At 62.8% G+C, this 21,914-nt stretch overlaps 1 protein-coding gene across 2 annotated transcripts; it reads left to right on the top strand.

Annotated features, from left to right (window-relative positions):
• Positions 1-1,247: 1,247 nt before the first annotated feature.
• Positions 1,248-21,719, top strand: SHF (Src homology 2 domain containing F; the record flags this gene model as incomplete). Of its 2 annotated transcripts, XM_084268388.1 has the most annotated exons (7): positions 1,248-1,736; positions 8,982-9,111; positions 9,977-10,195; positions 11,732-11,869; positions 15,090-15,261; positions 15,580-15,699; positions 21,231-21,719. In XM_084268388.1, the coding sequence occupies 7 exons, from the start codon at positions 1,248-1,250 to the stop codon at positions 21,415-21,417; spliced, it is 1,455 nt and encodes a 484-aa protein (XP_084124514.1). In that variant the 3' UTR covers positions 21,418-21,719. The 2 variants fall into 2 exon arrangements, with proteins under 2 accessions (XP_084124514.1, XP_084124515.1); XM_084268389.1 differs by lacking the exon at positions 11,732-11,869.
• Positions 21,720-21,914: the final 195 nt, after the last annotated feature.

The following is a 21,914-nucleotide window of genomic DNA, read 5'->3' as shown; positions in this document are numbered from 1 at the left end:
AGTGGGTGTAGGTGAATGGGGAGTGCTCGAGACGGGGTGTGGGCGATGAGGGGGGTGTAGGTCTGGAGGCAGGATGGGGTATGGGCGGTGAGGGGGGTGTAGGTCTGGAGGCAGGATGGGGTGTGGGTGATGAGGGGGGTGTAGGTCTGCAGACAGGGCTGTGCTGGTGGGGGGACAGGGGCTGGTCCTGAGCAGTGGGTGAGCAGGAGCAGCGGTGGCTGGTGCTGCGTGTGTGAGCAGGGTAGGGCAGAACACATGTAAGCGTGCTGTTTGCTGCTGCCTCGGCCTCTGTGGCCACGCTCTTTTGACACCACTTCCCTGCTCTGCACGCTCGTTGCTGCCGGCCCCTGGCCAGCAAAGCCAGCCCTGCACCCCAGGGATGTTCTCCTGCCCATGTCCTGGGCTCTCCTGTGCTGGACTCAGCCCTGGGTGCTCGCCCTGATGTCCCAGCACACCTTAGCTCAGCTCGGGCTTCTTCCCAAGCACCTTCCCCGGGCTTGTCCCTGCTCAGCCGGGTCCTGTGCTGACTGCTGGGAATCCTCGGTGCCAGCCCAGTGTTTTGGGGATTCTTTCGAAGGGCTCATTATAGCTCCGATCTCATTAGCAGCCCCCACACCCCCCCCCTCTTCCCCCTCCCGGGGGTCCTGGTGCCCCGCGGGCCTCTTCCCTCCGCGCCCAGGGCCGGGCGATGCTCCCGCCGCGGAGCAGCCGGGGCTGGGCCGGGCCCACGGCCTCCGAGCTCCCCGGCAAGAGGGACGGGGCGCCGGGCACCCCAGGGCGGGCGAGTGCTCCCCCCCCGCCCCCGGAGCCGGGGCGGGCCGCGGGGCTGCTGGGCGGGAGCCGAGAGCCAGAGCCCGCCCGGAGCGCAGCGGATGGGGGGGGAGGGAAGAGGGTTGGGGGGGGCGGCCCGGAGCGCCGGGGAAGGCCGGGCCGGGCGCGGCGGAAGGCGGGCCGGGCGGTGGGGGAGCGGGGCGGGCCCCGGGGGAGGGGAGGCGGGCCCGTGCCGGGCCGTGCGGGGCCGTGCCGGGCGGCGGGGGAGCCGGGCCGTGCCGTGCCGTGCGGTGCCGTGCGGGGGGAGCGGGTCCGGGGAAGCGGGGCGGGCGGAGCTGGGGGGGGCGAAGCCCCGCTCGGAGCAGCCGGCGCGGCGGCTCCGGCAGGTGGCACTGGCCGCCTCCCCCGGCCGCCTCCCCCGCTCCCCCCCCCCCGGCCCGGGCTCTGCCGCCGCCGCGCTCAGTCCGCCGGCGCCGATGCTGCTGAGCGGAGCGGCGGCCGGCTCGGAGCGCGGCGGCGGCGGGGCGGGAGCCGGGGCCGGGGCCGGCGGGGCCCCGCAGTGCGTGGGCACCATGGCCCGCTGGCTCCGGGAGCACCTGGGCTTCCGCAGCGCCAAGCCCGCGCCGCCCGCGCCGCCCAAGCCCGACTACCGCGCCGGGCCGCCGCCGCAGCCGCCCCTGCCGCCCGGGGGCGCCGCCGAGCCGCTGGCCGCCGCCCAGCCCGACATCGTGGCGGCCTACCGGCTGCAGAAGGAGCGCGACTTCGAGGACCCTTACAGCGGGGCGCCGCCGCCCGCCGCCCCCGACGGGCCCCGCTACGTCTCGCCCAAGCACCGGCTCATCAAGGTGGAAGCGGTGGAGAAGGTGCCCGCCAGCCCCCCCCCGCCGCCGCCGCCGCTGCTGACGCCCGCCGCCCCCGGCTCTCCCCCGGCCGGCCCGGAGCCGCCCGACGAGCCGACGCAGGAGGTGAGTGAGCCCGCCCTGGTGCGGGGCCACCCTGCCGCCCTCCCCGGGGTGTCGCTCTGGGTCTCCCCCGCCAGACCCTCGGCGGGGAGCGGGGCCGGGACGCCCCTCGGGGCAGCTGGAGCCCGAGCACCGAGGTCTCTCCGCGGCCGGGCTCCCCCGGGGGCTCCCGCCTGGCGTTCCCCCCGTGCCCCGGCGGCACCCACACGCCGCTCACACACACACACGTCAGCAGCGGCGGCGGCGCTGCGGGGGCGGCCGCGGCTTCTCCTCCCTCCTGGGGCTCCCGCGGGAGCCGGGGACGAGCCTCGGCGGGCAGCGGCAGCTCGCCGGGCTGCGGGAGCGGGGGGCGGGGGGGGGGCGGGGGGGGTGTCCGGCCGCCGCCGTCCTTTCCCCGCTTCCCTCCTCGCCGCTTCTTTGCCGCCGGGCGCTTGGTGCTCCGCAGAGGCGAAGACGTGCCGGCCCGGGAAGGCCCCTGCGCGGCGTGGGGCCGCCTCTGACACGGGTGGCCCGGGGCCTCCTCCTTCCGCAGCCCCCCCCCCCAACCCCCGGTTTGCCCGGGCTGGCCTGTGCCGGCGGCTGCGGACGGGGCCCCCCCCGAGCGGCCGCGCTGCTTTGTCAGGGCGCCTCAGCGCTTCTTTGTCTGCCGCCTCTCAAACGGCTTCTCGGGGCGCGGGGCGGGGGGGTGAGGGGGGGAGCCGAAAGCCCAGCCCGGCGCTCCGGGAAGGGAGCCGAGCCGCGACCCGGAGAGAAAGGGGAGCACCCGGTAGGGGAACAAACCGGCGGCCGTCGGTGCCGGGCCTGTAGTTTGGAGGGGCTGGTGCGGGGACTGCGCGGGGAAAGGCAGGAGTGGGGGGGAAGGGGGGGTAATGAGCGCCCGCCGGCGCTGCCGCCTGCAAGACGGGGCTTGTCGGGCCGACTCGACGGGGTTGCAGGTCTGGCTGGTGGAGGGATGATGGGTACGGATGGGATCGCCCCGTCCGTCTGTCTGTCCGTGAGCCCGGCGGCCCCGATCGCCGGGGCAAAACCCGCTCGGGCCGCGGGGGGGGTTTAAGGGGGTCGAAAAACTTGTTGCTGGGGGATGTCGGGAAAGTTGGCTTCGTGTTGCTTTTGATGGGGAGGGGGTGTGTGTGTTTCTGGAGGGGTCTGGTGGAAACTGACCCTGTGGAGTGGCTGCTGTGGGTAGCAGAGGAGGAGGGTCCCGGCAGCGGGGCCAGAGGTACCGTTGTGGTGATGCGGTTTGCTGAGGGTGGTTTTTTTACCTTTGGAACGTGTGGTGTGGGGTCAGGGGGAGTCAGGACGTGGGCTGTGATGTGCAGAGGGCTGAGCAGGAGCTGTGGGAAGCAGGGAGTGCTGGCAGGTATGGCCAGGGCCGTGCGGGCATCCCAGGGCCGTGCGGGCATCTCAGGGCCATGTCAGCATCCCAGGGCCAGGGAGTAGCTGAGTGGTTTAGAGAAAAGCTGGGATACCTTTAGGGAAACCCTGCTAGGCACTAGGCTGAAGAAGACCCTTCATTCTGTCCAAGATAGGCAGTGATAAGCTTATCTGCGTGCCTCTGTGGGGAGGAGGTTTCTAGTTCTTCAGGGCTCCTTTAGGTGGTGGACAGAGGCAGGGTTCTGGAGGCTGGGTGAAGCTGGAGGTAAGGTGGGAATATTTGCTAGCACAATATCTGATAGAACATTGAAAGAGTTTCCCTGGAGCATTCACCACGGGGAGCATCTCTCCTGGGCTTGGGTGCCCTTTACAGCTCCCATCTGCTGGCCTGGACCTTGGGCTGAGCGGTGGGAGGGTGCCCTGGTTACTGCAAGGTCGTGGTGGCTCCTTCTGGAGGTCCTCAGGAGAATGGAGGTATCCGCTGAAGCTTGTGGTCCTCGATCCTGGTGACAGCGCCAAGGTGTCCTGCAGGAGGGAAGGGACACCAGGCTGGAGCTTCTGTGGAGCTCTTCAGGCCGTGATGATGGTTGTGGCAGGGGGCTCAGTGCTTCTGAGCCTAGGAAGAGGTGCTGAGCACTGTTCCCCACCTGCTGCAGGGACTGGGACTCCAGAAAGTCTGTGGATGTAGGCTTTGAGTTGTGGTGATGCTGAGGATGAAGGGAGAGGTACAATTCGAGGTACAGGCAAGGCTGCTGCAGGAGTGGAAGGAGCAGCCACCAGTTCCTGGCTGTGTGGTTTGCAGTACAGGCACCGTGTTGAGGTTGGTGGAGTTGCTGTGCTCCCTGGGAGCCTTGTGTCCACTGTAGTGGTCCTTCTGGAGAACTTAGGGTGGGACAGGAGCATCTTCGCAACGGCATCCTTCCTGCCTGGACCACACGCTGCTTTGCATGGCTTGTGACAGCTTTCTGTCTCGCAGACCTTGTGGGGAGACACGGGAGAGCGAGCTCAGCTCGGTTACGAATGCTTGGTGGGGACCAGCATGGGTTCTTCTCCACCTGCTTTGTCTGGGCAGCCCTTTCCCTACAGCAGTGGGCGAGGGACTGGCCCTGTACAGCTCTCCTGAGCACGGTGGGTACCCTGGAGATGATGTCTCCACCGTGTTTGGAATAGCTCTGAGGAGCTGTGCCTCCAGGACGTGTGTGTTGGGGGGAGAGATGCAGTGAGGGTCATCTCTGCCTGGGGACCCCTGTCCTGGGGCACAGCACACTTGGGCACCAAGTTAGGGATCTGCTTGGGGACGAGTGTGTCTCGTGCCCGCTGGGACTGGCCGCTGACATCTCTGCTGGGAGCGCCGGGTCAGCGCCGCGGGGTGTGGGAATGGCCGGCCAGGAAGCTCCTGGGCGTGTGTCTTTCCTGCCAGAGCCTCCCCGAACTGAGTCACGCTGCGCCCTGCCCCTGCTCCCCCCCCCTCCTGCCACACAGCCTGGCTTAGACCGGGGACCTGACGGAGAGAAGGACCCGAGTTGGGTTGTAGCTCGGAGAAGCTCCAGCCTGGAGCTTTATCTCCAGGGCAAGAAACCTGTTTCTGAAGTGCCAGCTCTCCCCAGGTGTCCTCTGGGAAGCAGCTCTGTGGAGTGGAGCATCTTATGGGATATTTGTAGGCAAGATGGGGTGAAGAGCACCTTGCTCTGCCCTTGGATCTCAGCAGCTGAACCGAGGGCTCCGCTGAAGAGCCACTGTCTATTGCCTTCCCTGATGAGCAGCCCAGAAACTGGTTTGCCACGAGAACCCAGGGGTGATCTGGTTCTTCACCTCATTTTTCCTTTGGATTTTTGGGATTTTTTTTTTTAATTTTAACCTTAACAGTTGGAATCAATAACAGAGTGAGGATCTGGGTGTGCATCGCTACAGCAGGTAAACGTGTGAAGAACCACTCCTGTGCGCACAGAGGATGCTGTGTCTGAGCACTGGTGGTGCCTGGCTGCTCTCTGAAGGACCACCCAGCACCAGGAGCTGCCCTGGGACGGTGGCTTTGCATGTTGGGCTTCTGCTCTGCTTTGTACCTGGGTTATTTCAATCCTGGTGAAGCTTGTGCTGTGGATGGAGCAGGCGATGTGCGTCTGTACCTGCGCTGGGACCGGCTGGGCAGTCAGCAGCTCCCTCCACGGCGTGGGAGGTGAGTGAAGCATGGAGATGCCTGGCCTTTGACCCAGCTGAGGAGAAAGGCGGGGTGGGGGGGGTCTGGACACCCCTGGGAGCTGCCCTGCCAGCAGCTCTGGCCCCCTCCTGCACCGGGGGAGCAGCTGTGAGTGCGGCAGCTGCTGCGGGGAGCCCTGTCGCCACTCTGCAGCCGCTCGTAGAGTCCGGTGCTTGGGCTGGGAAATGTCAGGGATGGGAAATGTCAAGAGATGCGGTTTCCTGGGCAACCTTAATTTGCACCCCTCCTCCTCCTCCCTGTGCGAGGGCAGAGTCGGTGGCTGTGTGATCCCTCTAAGAGCCGTGCTGCAAGGACCTGCGCTGGCTGGAGCATCCGGACCCTCCAGCCTCAGGACTCAGGGTACATTCCTGCTCGCTCTCCTGTGCATCCCAAGGCTGCAGTGCTCCTGGACACGGCTGGGAGTTGCCACCCCAGCTTTTCCCTGGCTCCTCACAGTGAGACCTGACCATGAAGGGGGTTTACTGTCTCAGCACCCCATGGGGAGGAGACTTTGCTACTGCACAGAGGCGTTGTGGATGAGTGAAGCCAGTGTGGCCAAACTGCACCAAACCCAGGGAGCTTGGAAACTGATTGGAGACCCCACACCTTGCTCATGGAGCACCCATCTAATTGCTGCCAAGTGCCTGTGCCCCCCCCCAAGCAAAGCACCTGGTTCTGGGGGGGTCTCAACAGCGATGCGCTGGGATTCCCCATCATCCATCCTCTGCTTTCTAGAGCTGGAAATGTTGGAGTGGGGTGAAGCTGAAGCTCCACGTGTCCCTCCCTGGGAAGCTGGACCCGGGAGGGAAACATGGATGGGGGGGTTTCTCTTGTTTGGGGAGCACGGCTGCTGCATGCAGAGGAGCCTCTCAGATGCTGGAGCTGCTGCTGTGTCTTGTCTGAAGCTTCTCAGTGTTTATGGGGTGAGAGAGGGAGGCTCCAGGACTGGCGCCAGCAGCAGGCTGGGGCTCTGTCTGTCTGTTTGGCTGGCAAAATGGGCTTTATGGTAAGTTTTAAGGTGGACAAATTGGGCTTGGGGCAGGGGGGAGCGAGCAGGCAACCCCTTTGTGAGCCCAGGAGGGCCAGCAAACCGTGTTCCACAGCATGCTTGGAGCCAGGAGAGCCCTTTTGGGCATGGTGCTGCCCATCTGCCTGCCCTGCGTGTCGGGGTACCCCCCTGTGTGGTGCCTCCCTTGGCACTGGTGGCTGGTTGAATGAGCTGTCTCTGTGCAGGGCTGGGCTCTGCAGGTGTCCTTGCAGCGAAGCAAGAGCCTCTTTGCAGCTTTCCCAGGCATGGGTGCAGCCCCTGGGATCTCCTGGCTGTGATCTGCTGTTGGGGTGTCACAGGGAGCACCCACCTGAGCACCCACCTGCCACAGGCTGAGCCCTGCTTTGCCTTGGGGGTGAAAAGGGTGTTAGGAAAGCAGAGGGGCTTCCTGTGGGTCAGGAACCAGCCACCCAGCAGCTGCAGAGGTCACCAGTGGCTTAGATTTCCCGGGATGGGGTTTGTCCCAGCAGGGACAAGCATCCTTCCTTTAGGAGGGCTATGGAGATGATGAAGGGTCTGGAGCATCTCCCCTGTGAGGAAAGGCTGAGTGAGCTGGGGCTGTTCAGCCTGGAGAAAAGAAGACTAAGTGGGGACTTTATTAATGTTTGTCAATATCTTAAGTGTGGGATGCAGGGGGAACTGGCCATCCCCTTTTCAGTGTCTGTGGGGACAGGACAAGGGGCAATGGCTGCAAGTTGGAGCACAGGGAGTTCCTCACCAACATGGGGAAGAACTTTTCCCCAGTGAGGGTGAGGGAGCCCTGGGACAGGCTGCCCAGGGGGTGTGGAGTCTCCATCTCTGGAGAGATTCCAGCCCCGTCTGGACACCGACCTGTGCAATATGAGCTGGGGAGCTGCTCTGGCAGGGGGTTGGACCCGATGAGCTCTGGAGGTCCCTTCCAACCCCTGTGATTCTGTGATCCTGCAGCCCCCTTGCAGTCCCCAGCACCTGGCAGGGGGCTGAGCGATGCTGAGTCTCCCTGGGATGACGGAGGTGAGAGCAGTTTTCCTGTCTCCTGCTGCAAAGCCAGGGGCTGGCTGCTCCTGCAGCCCCGTCCCCGCTCGCTGGCACCGGGCCCTGCCTGCAGAGCCAGCTGGAGGTTTTGCTCTTTCCCTCTCATCCGGTGGAGGCTGGTACCCTGAGCAGCCATCTGTCCTGCTGCTGCAGCGCTGAGGGGTGAGATCATTTGCTTGCTCCCACATTTGAACTCACCTGGGCTTGCTGGGAGCCCAGGGTTTGCTCCAGGAATGATGCTCTGCTGCTCGCTTGCACCCCAGTGCAGAGGGGAGAGCTGCCCCGGCTCCCCACTGCGTTACCTGCTTGGGGAGACCAGAGCTGGGACGTGCACAGAGTAGGTGTTGAGCTGGGATGTGGGGAACCACGTTCCTCCCACAGCTTTGGGGGGATGTGAAGGGTTGGGGCCGTGTGGAGGTGTTTACAGCTACAGTTCCTGTTCCCTTTTCCTGCTGGGTTTTGCTGCTTGAGGCTTTTGTCAGCCAGGAAGGAGGAAGAAGTGTTTTGTTTGAAGCTGGAGAGGAATGTGTGAGCAGCCCTGGTCTGTCAGGGCTGGCCAGGAGCAGGGACAGCGTGGTGGTGCCATGGGGGCTTTGGGAGCTGTCACAGCGGGCTGGGCTGTTTGGTCCATGCTTGGGGAGGTCTGTGTGACAAATCCCATCTCACTGGATGGTCCATCCTGGGGGTTGCAGCCTGGTACATGAGAAAACCCTGACAAAGGTGCTTGGGTGCACTCAGACCCTGATGGAAGTACTGGGTGAAGCTTTGAGGCTGGATGTGGGCAGTACAGCTCCAGGCTGGCCAGGGGCTGTAGGCAGTGGGGTGTTCTGGCCAGGAGGCAGGCATGTGGCTCCAGTGCTGGAGGGGATTGAGCTCTGGATCACACCTCCTATCCTGCTGCTGCAGGGTTGTTTTTGCCAGTGAGGGCAAACTGTGGGCGTTTTGTGCCATCCCTGTGACGTGGCACTTGAGGTCCTGCTTCCCAGGGAGTCTTGATGAGACGGAGGAGGCCTGTCTTGCATCACTTGGGATGTGTGTGGGGATGTGTGGTACCCTGGGAGGGAGCAGAGAGGATGCCACAGGCTGTTCTTAGCCCTTTTGTTAAGGAACATCTTCAAACGAGCCCGTGGGAGCCCTGGGAAATAACCAGTGAGTTCCCAGTTGCGCCAGTGCCAGCTGACACCCCTGGCCTGGGATCCATGCCCCTTCTCCACCTTGGCTGAGGAGAGGTGGCTGCGTTCAGGGCGAGCAGCTGCGCGGTGAGGGGGCAGCGCCGGTGCCACGGCGGGGGCCGTGCCGGGGCATCTGCGCGGGCGCTGGTGGTAAGGGGGGAGGCTGGGCTGCCTTCTGCTCTCCTTGGCTCCGTCCCAGCTTTTGGGACAAAGGCTGGAGCGTTTCCACGGCTGAGTGCTGGTGCCTGGAAAGCTGCCTGCTGCCGGCACCTGCTCTGCGGGGCTGCTGCCACGTGGGTCCAGGGTCCCTCCTGTCACTCTGGCTGCTGCTAGGAGAGATTGTGGTGGGGTTTCAAGGGGCTTCAACTGGTACCCTGACTCCCCCTGCCCATCCTCCAAAAAAGGCAAGGGGTACCCTAACTCTTCTCCTCCTGCTCTTCCAGCTGGCTGTCCTGGAGGACTACGCAGATCCCTTCGATGCGGCGCAGGTGGCTGGTAGCCAGGCAGGGCTGGAGAAGGTGACAGAGAACGATGGCTACATGGAGCCATACGAAGCCCAGAAGATGATGGCTGGTAAGGTGGAAGGCTCCGTGCAGAGCTCACCCTTTGTGCCTCTGGTCCCTGCTGTGTGGATTCAAGGGCCACCACACTCCATCCTTTGCAGCCCATGACAGCGCTGGGTGCCCCAGACACAGCAGCTGCCTCGGAGGCAAATCCTCACGGCTTCAGCTGCCACACGATGGGCTTCCCACAGCCAGAGCACTTGCAGAGGCTGCTGAGTGATTAAAGCACCTTGATGCTGCTGCCTGTGGTGCTGCCTGCCAGGTTGAGCCAGGAGAGACCTGACATTTGATGTGTCTGGTGTAAAATGAAGATGGATGTGGGAGCTCTTTAATTTGGTTAGGACCTGGCTGGAGCGTGCCGTTGCTTGCTGCAGCAACGGGGTCCCCAGCGGGTTTGTGCACGGCTGGGCAGCAGGCAAGGTGGGAGCACGTGCTCCTGAAAGCCTTGCAGAGAGGCTGAATGTGTCTGGGAGAGACGTTTGCCTTGCTCAAGGGAAGGGTGATTTATTAAACTGTCCATGCTTGGGTGTCTGGGGAACAAACCCAGTCTCGCTGCTCATGGGCAGTCAGGTTTTGGGATGCTCTGACCCCCCGTGGACCCTGCTTTGCAGTGCTCCCCAAGGCAGGGGATGCTGTATGGTGGGAATAGAAGGTGTCCTGGTGCTGTGGACCCAGCTGCCCAGAAGCTCCCTAAATTCTGACAGGCACTTGCTGGAGGTTCATGGGGGCTCCTCCATCGCTGGTTCTCCCTACACCATGTCACCCTTGGGTGAAATGAAGCCCTGTCCTCTATCAGGACTTTGGGGACCATGGCTGGGCTGCATGGGGCAAAAAAGCTCATGGTCTTTTCCTTCATCCCTTCCTCCTCCTGCCAGAGATCCGCCAGAAGGGCTTACGGGAGGCTCCTGCCCGGCCCCTGCACCTCTACGACACCCCCTACGAGCCTGTGCTGGGGGGGCTGGATGGGGATGGCGACCGCCTGGCCTGCCCCAGGCCCAGGGAGTCCCGCCTGCCCGAGGACGACGAGCGGCCGCCGGAGGAGTACGACCAGCCCTGGGAGTGGAAGAAGGAGAGGATCTCCAAAGCCTTTGCAGGTGAGTGGTGGGAGCAGCCAGAGAGGATGATTAACAGCCAGAAAGTGATGGATGCCACATTGCCTTTTTGCACTGGGGGGGGGTTGGGGGGGTAACCTGGCTCCTTGGGGTTCCTTTGTCTTTTGGGGGTGGGCAGTGCTGGCTTCTGTGCTAACATGGCTTGGGGAACCTGTCCAGTGCCCATCTCCCCTTGCCTCTTTCTCCTTCCTAACTTAGCACCCTCCAGTGCAAATTTACCCCCCTTGAAACCCTGAATTTCAAGGTGGGGAGGCTTGACCCTGGGCTCCAGCAGATCCCTCCTTCCTTGGAGCAGGAGGAGAGCTGGGTGCTGCCCCAAGGAACCTTTGGCCAGGTGATTGTCCAGCCCCCTGACCTATTTATCCGTGCTGCCGGATCGATGGTGTTTGTGTTGGTTAATGAGGAAATCCATGCTGTGCATTAGCACTGGCTCCTCCACCAGTGCTGGCTAATTGCCACGCTCTTATCAAGGATGCCTTTTAATTGCAGCAGTGAGTGCTGGTCCCACAGCCGGGGCGCGCGAGGCACCCGCACCGGCGTTGTGCAGGGCGCTGGCACAGAGAAGCACAGAGATTCGGGCTTGGGAGTGCTTCACCTCGTGGGTTTGGGCTCTGTGAGCTGGAGATGTGTGTGCTGGGCTTGATAGCACAGCATCTGCTCGTGCCTGGGGCTGCACTGGTGATCCTGGGGCTCTGCTGGTCGCGGGGCTGGTGTCCGTGGCGCTTTGGCTTGTCGCGCTCGGTCATGAAACGCCGCGTGTCGCCAGGCTGGGTTGGGCTGAGCTGCTCCACGTCTGGATGGAGGAACCACCTTGCTTGGACATTCCTGGGCAGAGATGGTGTGTTCACAGGCCTGGCTCCTGTGTGGATGCACATGAGTGCTCCCCAGGGTGCTGCAGGCTTGCTCTGAGGCCTGAGGGAGCAAGGGTGCTGGACCTTGGGCCGTGTTGGGACCCGCTGCCTGTTCTCTCCGGCAGCCAGTGCAGGTCCTGCTGTGGCTCGTGGTGCATTTCTCCTCTCCTGTGATGCCAGGATCTCTCTGCTGCCCCTTTGAGGGACTTGTGAGACCCTGTACTGATGGGCACCAGGTACTGGCACAAGGCAGGAACATGAGGGCACCTGGCAGAGGAGTGCAGAGCTGCTGGGCACCCAGGAAGCACCTGGGGCGAGTCGGACACAGGGGCAGGACAGCTGGCAACAATGGGATGCTGAGCCAAGGTCCCTTGGACAGATGTACACGTGAGACATGAGTGACTGCAGACCCCCCCCCAACTCCAGAGCAAGCTGGTGGAGCAGGGTCTGCCCGTGCTGGTGAGGGGACGAGTTGGCCACGCCATCACAGGGCTCCTGGGAATTCAGTCCTCGGGTCTTTCCCCCACAGCTACTCTCCTTCTCTGTGAGCCTGGTGTTGCTGATGGTTTTTTTTTTCTAAGCCCTCTCTTTCTTTCTTTCTTTTCTCTTTCTCTCTCTTCCCCCCTGCCCTTTTCCCCCTTCCCCACCCCTACCCCCTCCCATCCAGTTGAAATCAAGGTCATTAAAGACCTGCCATGGCCACCACCGGTGGGACAGCTGGACAGCGGCGAAAGCCCCCCGGACGGTGAGGCTGGTGCCTCTGTCCCTTCACAGCACGGCCAGCCCAGCTACGAAGACGCCAACGGTGGGTCTCGCGTGCGCAGCGCCGTGGCCTGGGGGGGGCTGCCCCTGGTCCTCACCGTCACCCTTCCTCGCTGCGACGCCTCAGAGCTTGCCCACACCTGGCAGGGTTCTGCCTGTGGTCACAGCCAGGGATCCACCCTCCTCCTCCTCCTCCTCTGTCCCCTAGCTCCTCCTGGCTTCACTTGTCCTGTGTTGGACGCCAGTTTGTCCTTGCTGCTTCTGCATCTTCTGCAGCTCCAGGATGCCTCTTCACAGGCACCGGGGGGGAGTTATTCAGTGCCAGAGTTATTACCTCCTCTTTTGTTCTCTCCTCTTCGCCTCCCAAGCCCCAGCGTTTGATGGCTGCTTTTACAGCCTTCTCAACAACTGCTCTGCGCCTCAGCTGATGTTTCCTCCTGACTCACAATACCCAGGTCCCTCCCAGGCGTGGCACCAGCTGATTCCCATCCCACCACCCGAGTCGGGGTGGGTTTTCCCTCGCTGTGTCACTGCTCCCGTTTCCTCTGCTGGTTTATTACCTCACTGCTTAGCGCCAGGAGGTCCCTCTGGATCCTCTGTTCTTGGGTTTGCTATCCCAGATCTCCCAGGCATGCTTTGGCATCTCAGGCTGGCCCTGCTCTGAAGCCCTTCCTGCGTGCTGAGCAGCAGAGCCCCCCCCGCCCTCACCACCCCCCCCCCCCAAATCCCCACCGGACCCCGCTGGCAGTCAAACGCTGCTGCTTCTCTTTTAACCTGTTATTAATATTTCAAGGGCCTTGCTCTGACACTGTTGTGGATCAGGGGTTTTCCAGGAGCTTTAGGGGGGGTGTGTGTGGGGTTGGGGGGGGGTGTTGTTGAAAGCCACTCTCAGGGTTGGGCCTCTTGGGTGGGGGGCTGGGGTGGATCTGGGCCGGCTCTGCCCGTGCGTTGCTGATGCCGCTCCTGGTAGGCGCCGCGCTGTGCCAGGTGCAGATGTCTGATTTCCTTATCTGCAGTTACCCAGATCCCTGCAGAGCTCCATAAAGGAACAAAACCCCAACCCCAGTATGGCTTTTGCTGCCTCCCAGGTGGGGCTGAGCCCGAGGTTACCTGGGGATGGATGATTTCACTGCTGGTTGAAGGGATGAGGCTGTTCCACTGGGTGTGTGGGGGGTGTTCTGTCCCAAACCCCACAGGGATGCCACAGGCTGAGATCAGTCCTGAAGAAAAAAGGTCTTGACAAGGGGGAAACTTCCTTGATCCTCCTCCCAGGTGTCAAGAAGAATTAATCTCTCTGCTGTGCAGCCTCCTCTCTTCCCCCATCATTTATTATCCCCGCCGTTGCTCTGCTGCGCATCGCGCTCCTGATGAACACGTCAGTTTGTCATTTGTCCTGGTTCCCCCTTCCACCCCCCCCGACTTGCTTTGTTGCTTTTAGCTTATCTTGGCAGAGTTTTGTCTTTATTTTCTTCCTCCCCTGTCTCAGGGTGACAAGCTCCTTGAAGGATGTCGCCTTGCTCCTCAGGGCTTGTTTCTAATACCCTGTTTAATCATGGCCGTGCCTCTGCCTCTCTGGCAGGTGCAAGGTGTTTCTTCTGTGGCTTTGTGCTGCCAGCAGATGCTTTTTGGGGCTTTGACTGGCTGGATTTTTAACCATCACCCCAAATCTTACAGGCAATGAGTCAAAATCATAAACCTGGTACAAGGACAAGCCTGGCTGGTGAAAACCCAGACTGGTGAAAATGCTGGGTGTCTCCTCTGCAGGCTCCTTCTTGAGGAGGTTAGGGGAGTGCATTTCAAGCCATGCCAAGCTGCAGTGGATTTAGGCTGGGTTTCCTTCCATCCACCTTCCTTTCTTCTCAGCTCTTGGGGGACTGAAGACCTGCTTATCTTTGTAGGGCCCAGATGAGTTGTCCCTCAAAAAACCACCTTAGAGGATGCCCTGCTAGAGAGAAAAAAAACCCCAAAACATCCCTCTCTGGGTATTTTTTGGCCCCTTCTGCAGCAGCATGGCCTCAGCATCACCCTGATTTTGCCACCCCTCCAGCAGGTGGGGACAGGGTGATGGGGTAAACGGCTCATCCAGGAGCTGTGGCCCCTGGGGACACCGGCGTCTCCGTGGCACCAGCCACCGTCAGCCCCGCGGCACAGGCAGCTCTGCCCGATCGATAAGTAATTTGTGTGAGGGGGCTGGTGTTGCAGGGGGGTGATAATGAACTCTCTGGAGGAGGGAGAAACAATATTGTTAATGCTGAAATCATCCCACAAGGAAATAACAGCTGGCAGGAGGCTCCCCAGGGCACTGCTCGCCTAATCCCGGGCCGGCACCGCAGGCAGCACGCTGGCTGCTGTGCTTTGCCCATGCACAGGGCCTGTGGCCAGGCTGGTGCTGGTTGGGCAGTGGTGTCACAGCCTGAATATCCACTTACCACCTCAGGGAATTACTTTTCTCACCCTGGGATGGGGGTGGTTTACTTGTGTTAGCAGAAAGGTGTCCATCATTCCCAAACTGACTGTTCCCTTTAGCTCTGCCTCCCCCCTCTTCCACCCACCCCCCCTTTTTTTTATTTTAAATTTAGTTTAATTTTTTTGGCAAGACCAGAGAGCATCATGGACTCACAGACTGATCTGGGTTGGGAGGGACCACAGGGATCACAGAGCTCCAACCCCCTGCCACAGGCAGGGACACCAACCTCCAGGCCTGGAGCTACACAAGGTTGCCCAAGGCCCCATCCAACCTGGCCTTGAACACCCCCAGGGATGGGGCACCCACCCCCTCTCTGGGCAGCCCCTTCCAGCCCCTCACCTCTCTCTCTGGAAAGAACTTCCCCCTAATATCTCCTCTAACCCTTCCCTCCTTCAGCTTCACCCCATCCCCCTTGTCCTGCCCCTGTCTGCCCTTTAACAAGCTGATTCCCCTCCTGTTTCTCTGCTCCCTTCATCTCCTCACTGCTGCTCACTTAGCTCTGAGCCACAGCTGCTGAGTCTCTGGCCGTGGTAGCAAAACCCCTCTGAGGTTTTGAATCCTCCCTGGAAATATATTTCCAGGGACTTGGGTGCTGTGAGGACCTGTTGTGATGTGGTGGATCCCCAAGAGCTGCCCAGCCCTGGCTTAAAGTGGGGACACGGGGCAGCACGAGGGGGACCCAGCATGGTGTGGGCTCTGCCTGTTTCTGTGGGCTCCCTCTGCTGCAGGGTTGGGGGGAAGCTGGTGTGTGTCTGTCTGTCCCTGCCACTGGCTGTGAAGCCTGTCTGCCTTGCAGGTCCAGCAGAGGGGCTGGGGTACGGCTGCACCTCGCCGTGCAGGGAGGAGAAGGCCAGGGCTGCCCTCAGACACGGCTCCAGCAGCCTCAAGAGCGCGAAGACGCTGATCGCTGAGCCCGGCCCCTTCGTGGGGGAGAGGATTGACCCTGCCCTGCCCCTGGAGAGCCAGTGGTGAGTCCTGCCTGCCCTGAGTGCCCTGGGGCACTCCTGCTTCTTCCCCTCTTTCCTGGTCTGGCATCTCTCCCTGCTTGTCCCTGTCACCCCAGTCACAGCCGCGGTGTCCCCATGTGCCTTCTGCACCCCCCAAAGCTGCCTGGCGGACCCCCTGCCCCGTGTCTCCCAACCCCAGTGGTGCCACCCATATCCCTCTCCCCCGCCGTGGCTGCTGTGCCCAGGGGGGTGCTGGGGGTGCTGGTTCTTCCTGGGGGTGCTGGTCCTTCCTGGGGTGTCCTCTCTGCCTGGCACAGCCGGTCCCTCTCCTGCCTCCAGCTGGTACCACGGGGCCATCAGCCGGACGGACGCGGAGACGCTGCTGAGGCTCTGCAAGGAGGCCAGCTACCTGGTGCGCAACAGCGAGACCAGCAAGAACGACTTCTCCCTCTCCCTGAAGTGAGTGAGCCTGGGGGAAGGGGCTGGAGAGGGTGTGGGGGGTGGCTGAACCCCCAGCAGAGGCGGTACCCCACACCAGTGTGTGCCTGGGGGGTGGCTAGGGGGGTGGTGTTGGTGGTACCCCACTCCAACGTGTGCCCAGGGGGTGGTAGAGGTGGTACCCCACCCCAGCCTGTGCCTGGGGGATGGCTAGGGGGGTGGCAGAGGTGGTACCCCACTCCAACGTGTGCCCAGGGGGTGGTAGAGGTGGTACCCCACCCCAGCCTGTGCCTGGGGGGTGGCTAGGGGGGTGGCAGAGGTGGTACCTCACCCCAACATGTGCCTGGGAGGTGGCTAGGGGGTGGTAGAGGTGGTACCCCACCCCAGCGTGTGCCTGGGAGGTGGCTGTGGGGGTGGTAGAGGAGGTACCCCACCCCAGCCTGTGCCTTGGGGGTGGCTAGGGGGGTGGCAGAGGTGGTACCTCACCCCAATCTGTGCCTGGGGGGTGGCTGGGGGGGGGTGGCAGAGGTGGTACCCCACCCCAACGTGTGCCTAGGGGGTGGCTGGGGGGTGGCTGAGGTGGTACCCCACCCCAACGTGTGCCTAGGGGGTGTCTAGGGGGGTGGCAGAGGTGGTACCCCACCCCAGCGTGTGCCTGGGGGATGTCTAGGGTGGTGGCAGAGATGGTACCCCACCCCAACCTGTGCCTGGGGGGTGTCTAGGGTGGTGGAAGAGATGGTACCTCACCCCAATGTGTGCCTGGGAGGTGGCTGGGGGGGTGGTAGAGGTGTCCTGAAGATGATGATGGGTTCACAAATTCCTTCCCACCCTCCTGCTGGATGAGTGTCTGGGCTCTGTGCCTGGCAGATGTGAGCACATCAGCATCACTGCCCAACAAGAGGCTGCACATCCCTCCCCTTTTCTCCACATACTCAACGTTTCCCCAGCAGTCTCTAGACCTGTGTTACTCCCTGGGGGCTTCAGCCTCCCTTGTTTATTTCCCAGGGTCACAACTGGGAATTAGATGCTCAGTATCTTCTCTTTTTTTATTATTTAATGCTTTATTTTGCTGTCTTCAATACCAAACCAGAGCAGATCTTCAGCTGAAAATACCCTTTCATAGAATCACAGAATCCCAGACTGGTCTGGGCTGGAAGGGACTCCAAGGATCACAGAGCTCCAACCCCCTGCCACAGGCAGGGACACCAACCTCCAGGCCTGGAGCTACACAAGGTTGCCCAGGGCCCCATCCAACCTGGCCTTGAACACCCCCAGGGATGGGACACCCACCCCCTCTCTGGGCAGCCCCTTCCAGCCCCCCACCACTCTCTCTGGAAAGAACTTCCCCCCAGTATCTCATCTCACCCTTCCCTCCTCCAGCTTCACCCCATCCCCCTTGTCCTGCCCCTATCTGCCCTTTAACAAGCTGATTCCCCTCCTGTGTCTCTGCTCCCTTCAGGGACTGGAAGGCTGCAATGAGGTCCCCCCACAGCCTTCTCTTCTCCAGGCTGACCCAGCCCAGCTCCCTCAGCCTCTCTCCGTAGGGGAGCTGCTCCAGCCCTCTTCCTTCCTTCTGCACTTGCAGCTTGCAGAGCAGACAGCCAAAAACCCTCCCTTATTTATTTCCTTTTATTTTTTGGGGTCAGAATTCTTACTGATGTTTTAGTTTCCTCAGGACTTTTCCCTTGCCCTGGCTTGCCAGCAACTTCTGCTGGTCAGTCAGCCCCACTGGTGGCTGTGAGAGCCCATCTCAGCCATCACCTCTGGTGTGTTGGGCAGCCTGGGAGGAAGGGTTGTGTGTGTGGATGGGGCTTCTTCCCCTCTCCAGCACGACTTTTCCTTTCTGTGAGCCAGTTGCCTGTTTCTTTGGTTGGGGTTTTCTCCCCTTCTTGCTGCCCATCCTCAGCCTTACAGCAAAAAGGGCCAAATCCTCTTCCCAAACAGCACGTGTGGGTGGGATGTCACCTTGCAGCAGCCTTTCCCCCCCCCTGCAGAGAGCCCACAGCCTCAGGAACATGATTTTTCCTCTGTTGCCTTTCTCTGCTGAGCCTTTTCAAGGCAAATCCCCTGGGATGCTTTTTATATAGCTGGAAGCTCTCTGCAGCTCTGTTTTGGTGGGGTTTTTTTTTTTCCTTCAACTCCTTTTTTTTACCTTGTAGGAGGAGGTGCAGCTGAGGAGGAGGTGTGAAAGGGAGCTCTGGTGCTGACCCTAAAGCCCTTTTGTGCTGCTTTAAAGGGAAATATGCACAAGAGAGAGCAGCAGGAGTGGCTGTACCCGTAGCATCGGGTAGCTGAAGGATTTAACCCTGATGTGACAGTCCTGGCTGGTCCAGGCTTGGCAGCCCTGCATCCTGTTGTGGGCTGAGGTGGAGCATCCTTGCCACAAAATGCTCTGGGAACAAACCCCTCCTGGCTCTTGGAGAGTGGCTGAGGCCGTGGTGCAAAGGTTTGGGTCCTTCCCCATGTCTGGAAGGTGCTCTGCAGGAGCAGTCCCATTGCCCTTGTCCTGTCCCTGCTGCTGTGGGGTTTGCAGAGTGCTCCTCCAGCATCTCCCAGGGTTCCCACCTCAGTCACGTCCCTGAGCTTCTGGCAAAACCCTGTGGAGCGATTTTTGGGCAAAGCATCACCAGCACCAACTCCCTGGGGCTCCTCGAGCTGCCCCAGCTCTTCACCAGCACCCATCCTGCACCAGCACCCTGCACGTGCCACCCTTGCCAGCCCCAGGCCTGGGAGCACCTTGGTCAGGTGCAGCCCTGGCAGCTCTGCCCTGCGCCGCAGCCGCGCGGGGTGCAGCCCGGCGGTCGCGTCCCCTCGGCCCATGGCAGGGGGCTGAGGCTCCCTCTCCTCTCCCCTGTGCCCCCTCCCCTGTGCCCCCTCCCCTGTGCCCCCTCCCCTGTGCCCCCCTCCCCTGTGCCCCCCTCCCCTGTGCCCCCCTCCCCTGTGCCTCCCCTCGCTCTGCCCCCCCTCCCCCCCTCGCTCTGCCCCCCCTCCCCTCGCTCTGCCCCTCCCTCCCCTCGCTCTGCCCCCCTCTCCCCTCGCTCTGCCCCTCCCTCCCCTCGCTCTGCCCCCCCTCTCCCCTCGCTCTGCCCCCCCTCTCCCCTCGCTCTGCCCCCCCTCTCCCCTCGCTCTGCCCCCCCTCCCCTCGCTTTGCCCCCCCTCCCCTCGCTCTGCCCCCCCCTCCCCTCGCTCTGCCCCCCCCTCCCCTCGCTCTGCCCCCCCTCTCCCCTCGCTCTGCCCCCCCTCTCCCCTCGCTCTGCCCCCCCTCTCCCCTCGCTCTGCCCCCCCTCTCCCCTCGCTCTGCCCCCCTCTCCCCTCGCTCTGCCCCCCCTCTCCCCTCGCTCTGCCCCCCCTCTCCCCTCGCTCTGCCCCCCTCTCCCCTCGCTCTGCCCCCCCTCTCCCCTCGCTCTGCCCCCCCTCTCCCCTCGCTCTGCCCCCCCTCTCCCCTCGCTCTGCCCCCCTCTCCCCTCGCTCTGCCCCCCTCTCCCCTCGCTCTGCCCCCCTCTCCCCTCTCCCCTGTGCCCCCCTCCCCTCGCTCTGCCCCCCCTCCCCTCGCTCTGCCCCCCCTCCCCTCGCTCTGCCCCCCTCCCCTCGCTCTGCCCCCCCTCCCCTCGCTCTGCCCCCCCTCCCCTCGCTCTGCCCCCCCTCCCCTCGCTCTGCCCCCCCTCCCCTCCCTTCTGCCCCCCCTCCCCTCGCTCTGCCCCCCCCTCCCCTCGCTCTGCCCCCCCTCTCCCCTCGCTCTGCCCCCTCTCTCCCCTCGCTCTGCCCCCCTCTCTCCCCTCGCTCTGCCCCCCTCTCTCCCCTCGCTCTGCCCCCCTCTCTCCCCTCGCTCTGCCCCCCTCTCTCCCCTCGCTCTGCCCCCCTCTCTCCCCTCGCTCTGCCCCCCTCTCTCCCCTCGCTCTGCCCCCCTCTCTCCCCTCGCTCTGCCCCCCTCTCTCCCCTCGCTCTGCCCCCCTCTCTCCCCTCGCTCTGCCCCCCTCTCTCCCCTCGCTCTGCCCCCCTCTCTCCCCTCGCTCTGCCCCCCTCTCTCCCCTCGCTCTGCCCCCCTCTCTCCCCTCGCTCTGCCCCCCTCTCTCCCCTCGCTCTGCCCCCCCTCTCCCCTCGCTCTGCCCTCGTTCTGCCCCCCTCTGCCCTTGCTCTGCCCCTCTCTTCCCCTCGCTCTGCCCCCCTCTCCCCTCACTCTCCTCCCCTCTCCCCTCACTCTCCCCCGGGGCTGGTGGCCCCTCGTGTCTGGGTGCTGGATGGATTGCAGCCCCACTCTGCTGATGCAGGGACTGGCCATTACGGGCACCATCTCCCTGGGGGGGCTGGGGCCAGCGCTGGCAGCAGCTCAGCATTGCTGATGAGGTCCTGTCTGCTTTTAAGTCATCAATATCTTGCCGTAATGTGCATTCCAGACGCTGCAGACAGGCTGTGGCTCTCCTCAGAGACACAAATTAATAGCAACAGGGCCATTAGCCCGTCACTTGGAATCGGGGCCGGTGGCAGGCGCTGCCTGCGCAGCCTCGCGGGGCTGGGGAATGGCCTTGCGATGCTGAGGGGGTGTTAGGGAGCCTGCAGTGTTTGGGGGGGGGGTGTGTGTGTGAGGGGGTGGGTAATGGGCTGTGGGGCCAAGGAGAAAATCCTGCTTTGCCATGCTTGAGAGGAAGGGCTGGGAGTTGAAGCTGTCCTGTGTGAGCCAAGCACAAGGGGCAAAAGCCTCTGCCCCTCCATCACCTCCCAGAAAAAGCTTGGGCTGCTCCTGCCCTCCCTTCTGGGCTTCCTGGGATAAAAAAGCCAGGGATCTCCTGGAGAGAGTCCAGAGGAGGCTACAGAGATGATGAAGGGCCTGGAGCATCTACCCTGTGAGGAAAGGCTGAGTGAGCTGGGGCTGTTCAGCCTGGAGAGGAGAAGACTAAGGGGGGACCTTATCAATGTTTACCAATATCTTAAGTATGGGATGCAGGGGGAATTGGCCAGCCCCTTTTCAGTGTCTGTGGGGACAGGACAAGGGGCAATGGCTGCAAGTTGGAGCACAGGGAGTTCTGCACCAACATGGGGCAGAACTTTTCCCCAGTGAGGGTGAGGGAGCCCTGGGACAGGCTGCCCAGGGGGTGTGGAGTCTCCTTCTCTGGAGAGATTCCAGCCCCGTCTGGACACCAACCTGTGCAATATGAGCTGGGGAGCTGCTCTGGCAGGGGGTTGGACCCAATGAGCTCTGGAGGTCCCTTCCAATCCCTGTGAGTCTGTGATTCTGTGATTCCATGATTCCCTGCCTGCACACCCCCTCCCCAGCCAGCAGTACACCCCTCACACCGTAGTGTGGCTGCACCTGGGGAGAGGATGCAGCACGGTGTGGCCAGCCACATCCTTCCCTTGTACCATAAGCACCACCCAGCCCTGGCCAGGAGTGGGCTGGTGTGGGCAGAGCTGTTTACTGGTGTGTGTACTCCCCATCCCAAGGGCAGGCTGCCCATTTTGGGGGGGGGTGGTGGGGTGGGGGGGCATACAGATGCTGATGGGGGAGCCGGGGCCAGGCTGCACCACCTAACCCTGCCTCAAACTTCCCCTTGCAGGAGCAGCCAGGGCTTCATGCACATGAAACTCTCCCGGACCCAAGAGAACAAGTACGTGCTGGGTCAGCACAGCCCGCCCTTCGACAGCGTGCCGGAGATCATCCATCACTACGCCAGCCGCAAGCTGCCCATCAAAGGGGCTGAGCACATGTCCTTGCTTTACCCGGTGGCCATCCGTACCCTATAGCCCTCACCCACCCTGAGCCAGGCTGGAGGCCGGGCGCACCCGGAACCGGCCCGTCCGCGGGGCCGAGCGCCGCCGTGCCGAGGATGGACGGGCTCTGGACCCGCAGCCCGCCGGGCACGGCCAGCACTGCGGGGGCTGCTGCAGCCGGACCCCTCGCCCCCCGCTCTCTCTTAGGTGGGTGGGTGGGGGGGGTTCCCCTTCGCTGGTTTGTCTGCTCCCCGGAGTGAGGAGCTGAGCGGGGCTGGCCGGCTCCCACCGGGCAGAGCTCAGGACCTGAGGTCTGGAGCTGTGGCCTTGCAGAGACCTGGGTGGGGTTTGGGGGGTGACGCGTGGGAGAAGGGGGGGGTCAATCATCCACCCACTGAGGGGACCCGCTCCGTGAGGAGGCCCATGGGAGGGTACGGGCTAGGAGGGAGGAGTGGGGGGGGGTCCTGCCCACCCCCCTCCCCTCACCATGGGTGCTGGGTGTTGGCTGCCATCCTTTGCCACATGTACAT

This window comes from Gallinula chloropus, assembly GCF_964237585.1.
Source record: "Gallinula chloropus genome assembly, chromosome: 9".
Classification (NCBI taxonomy): Eukaryota; Metazoa; Chordata; class Aves; order Gruiformes; family Rallidae; genus Gallinula; species Gallinula chloropus.
This window is presented reverse-complemented; position numbering and strand designations above follow the sequence as displayed.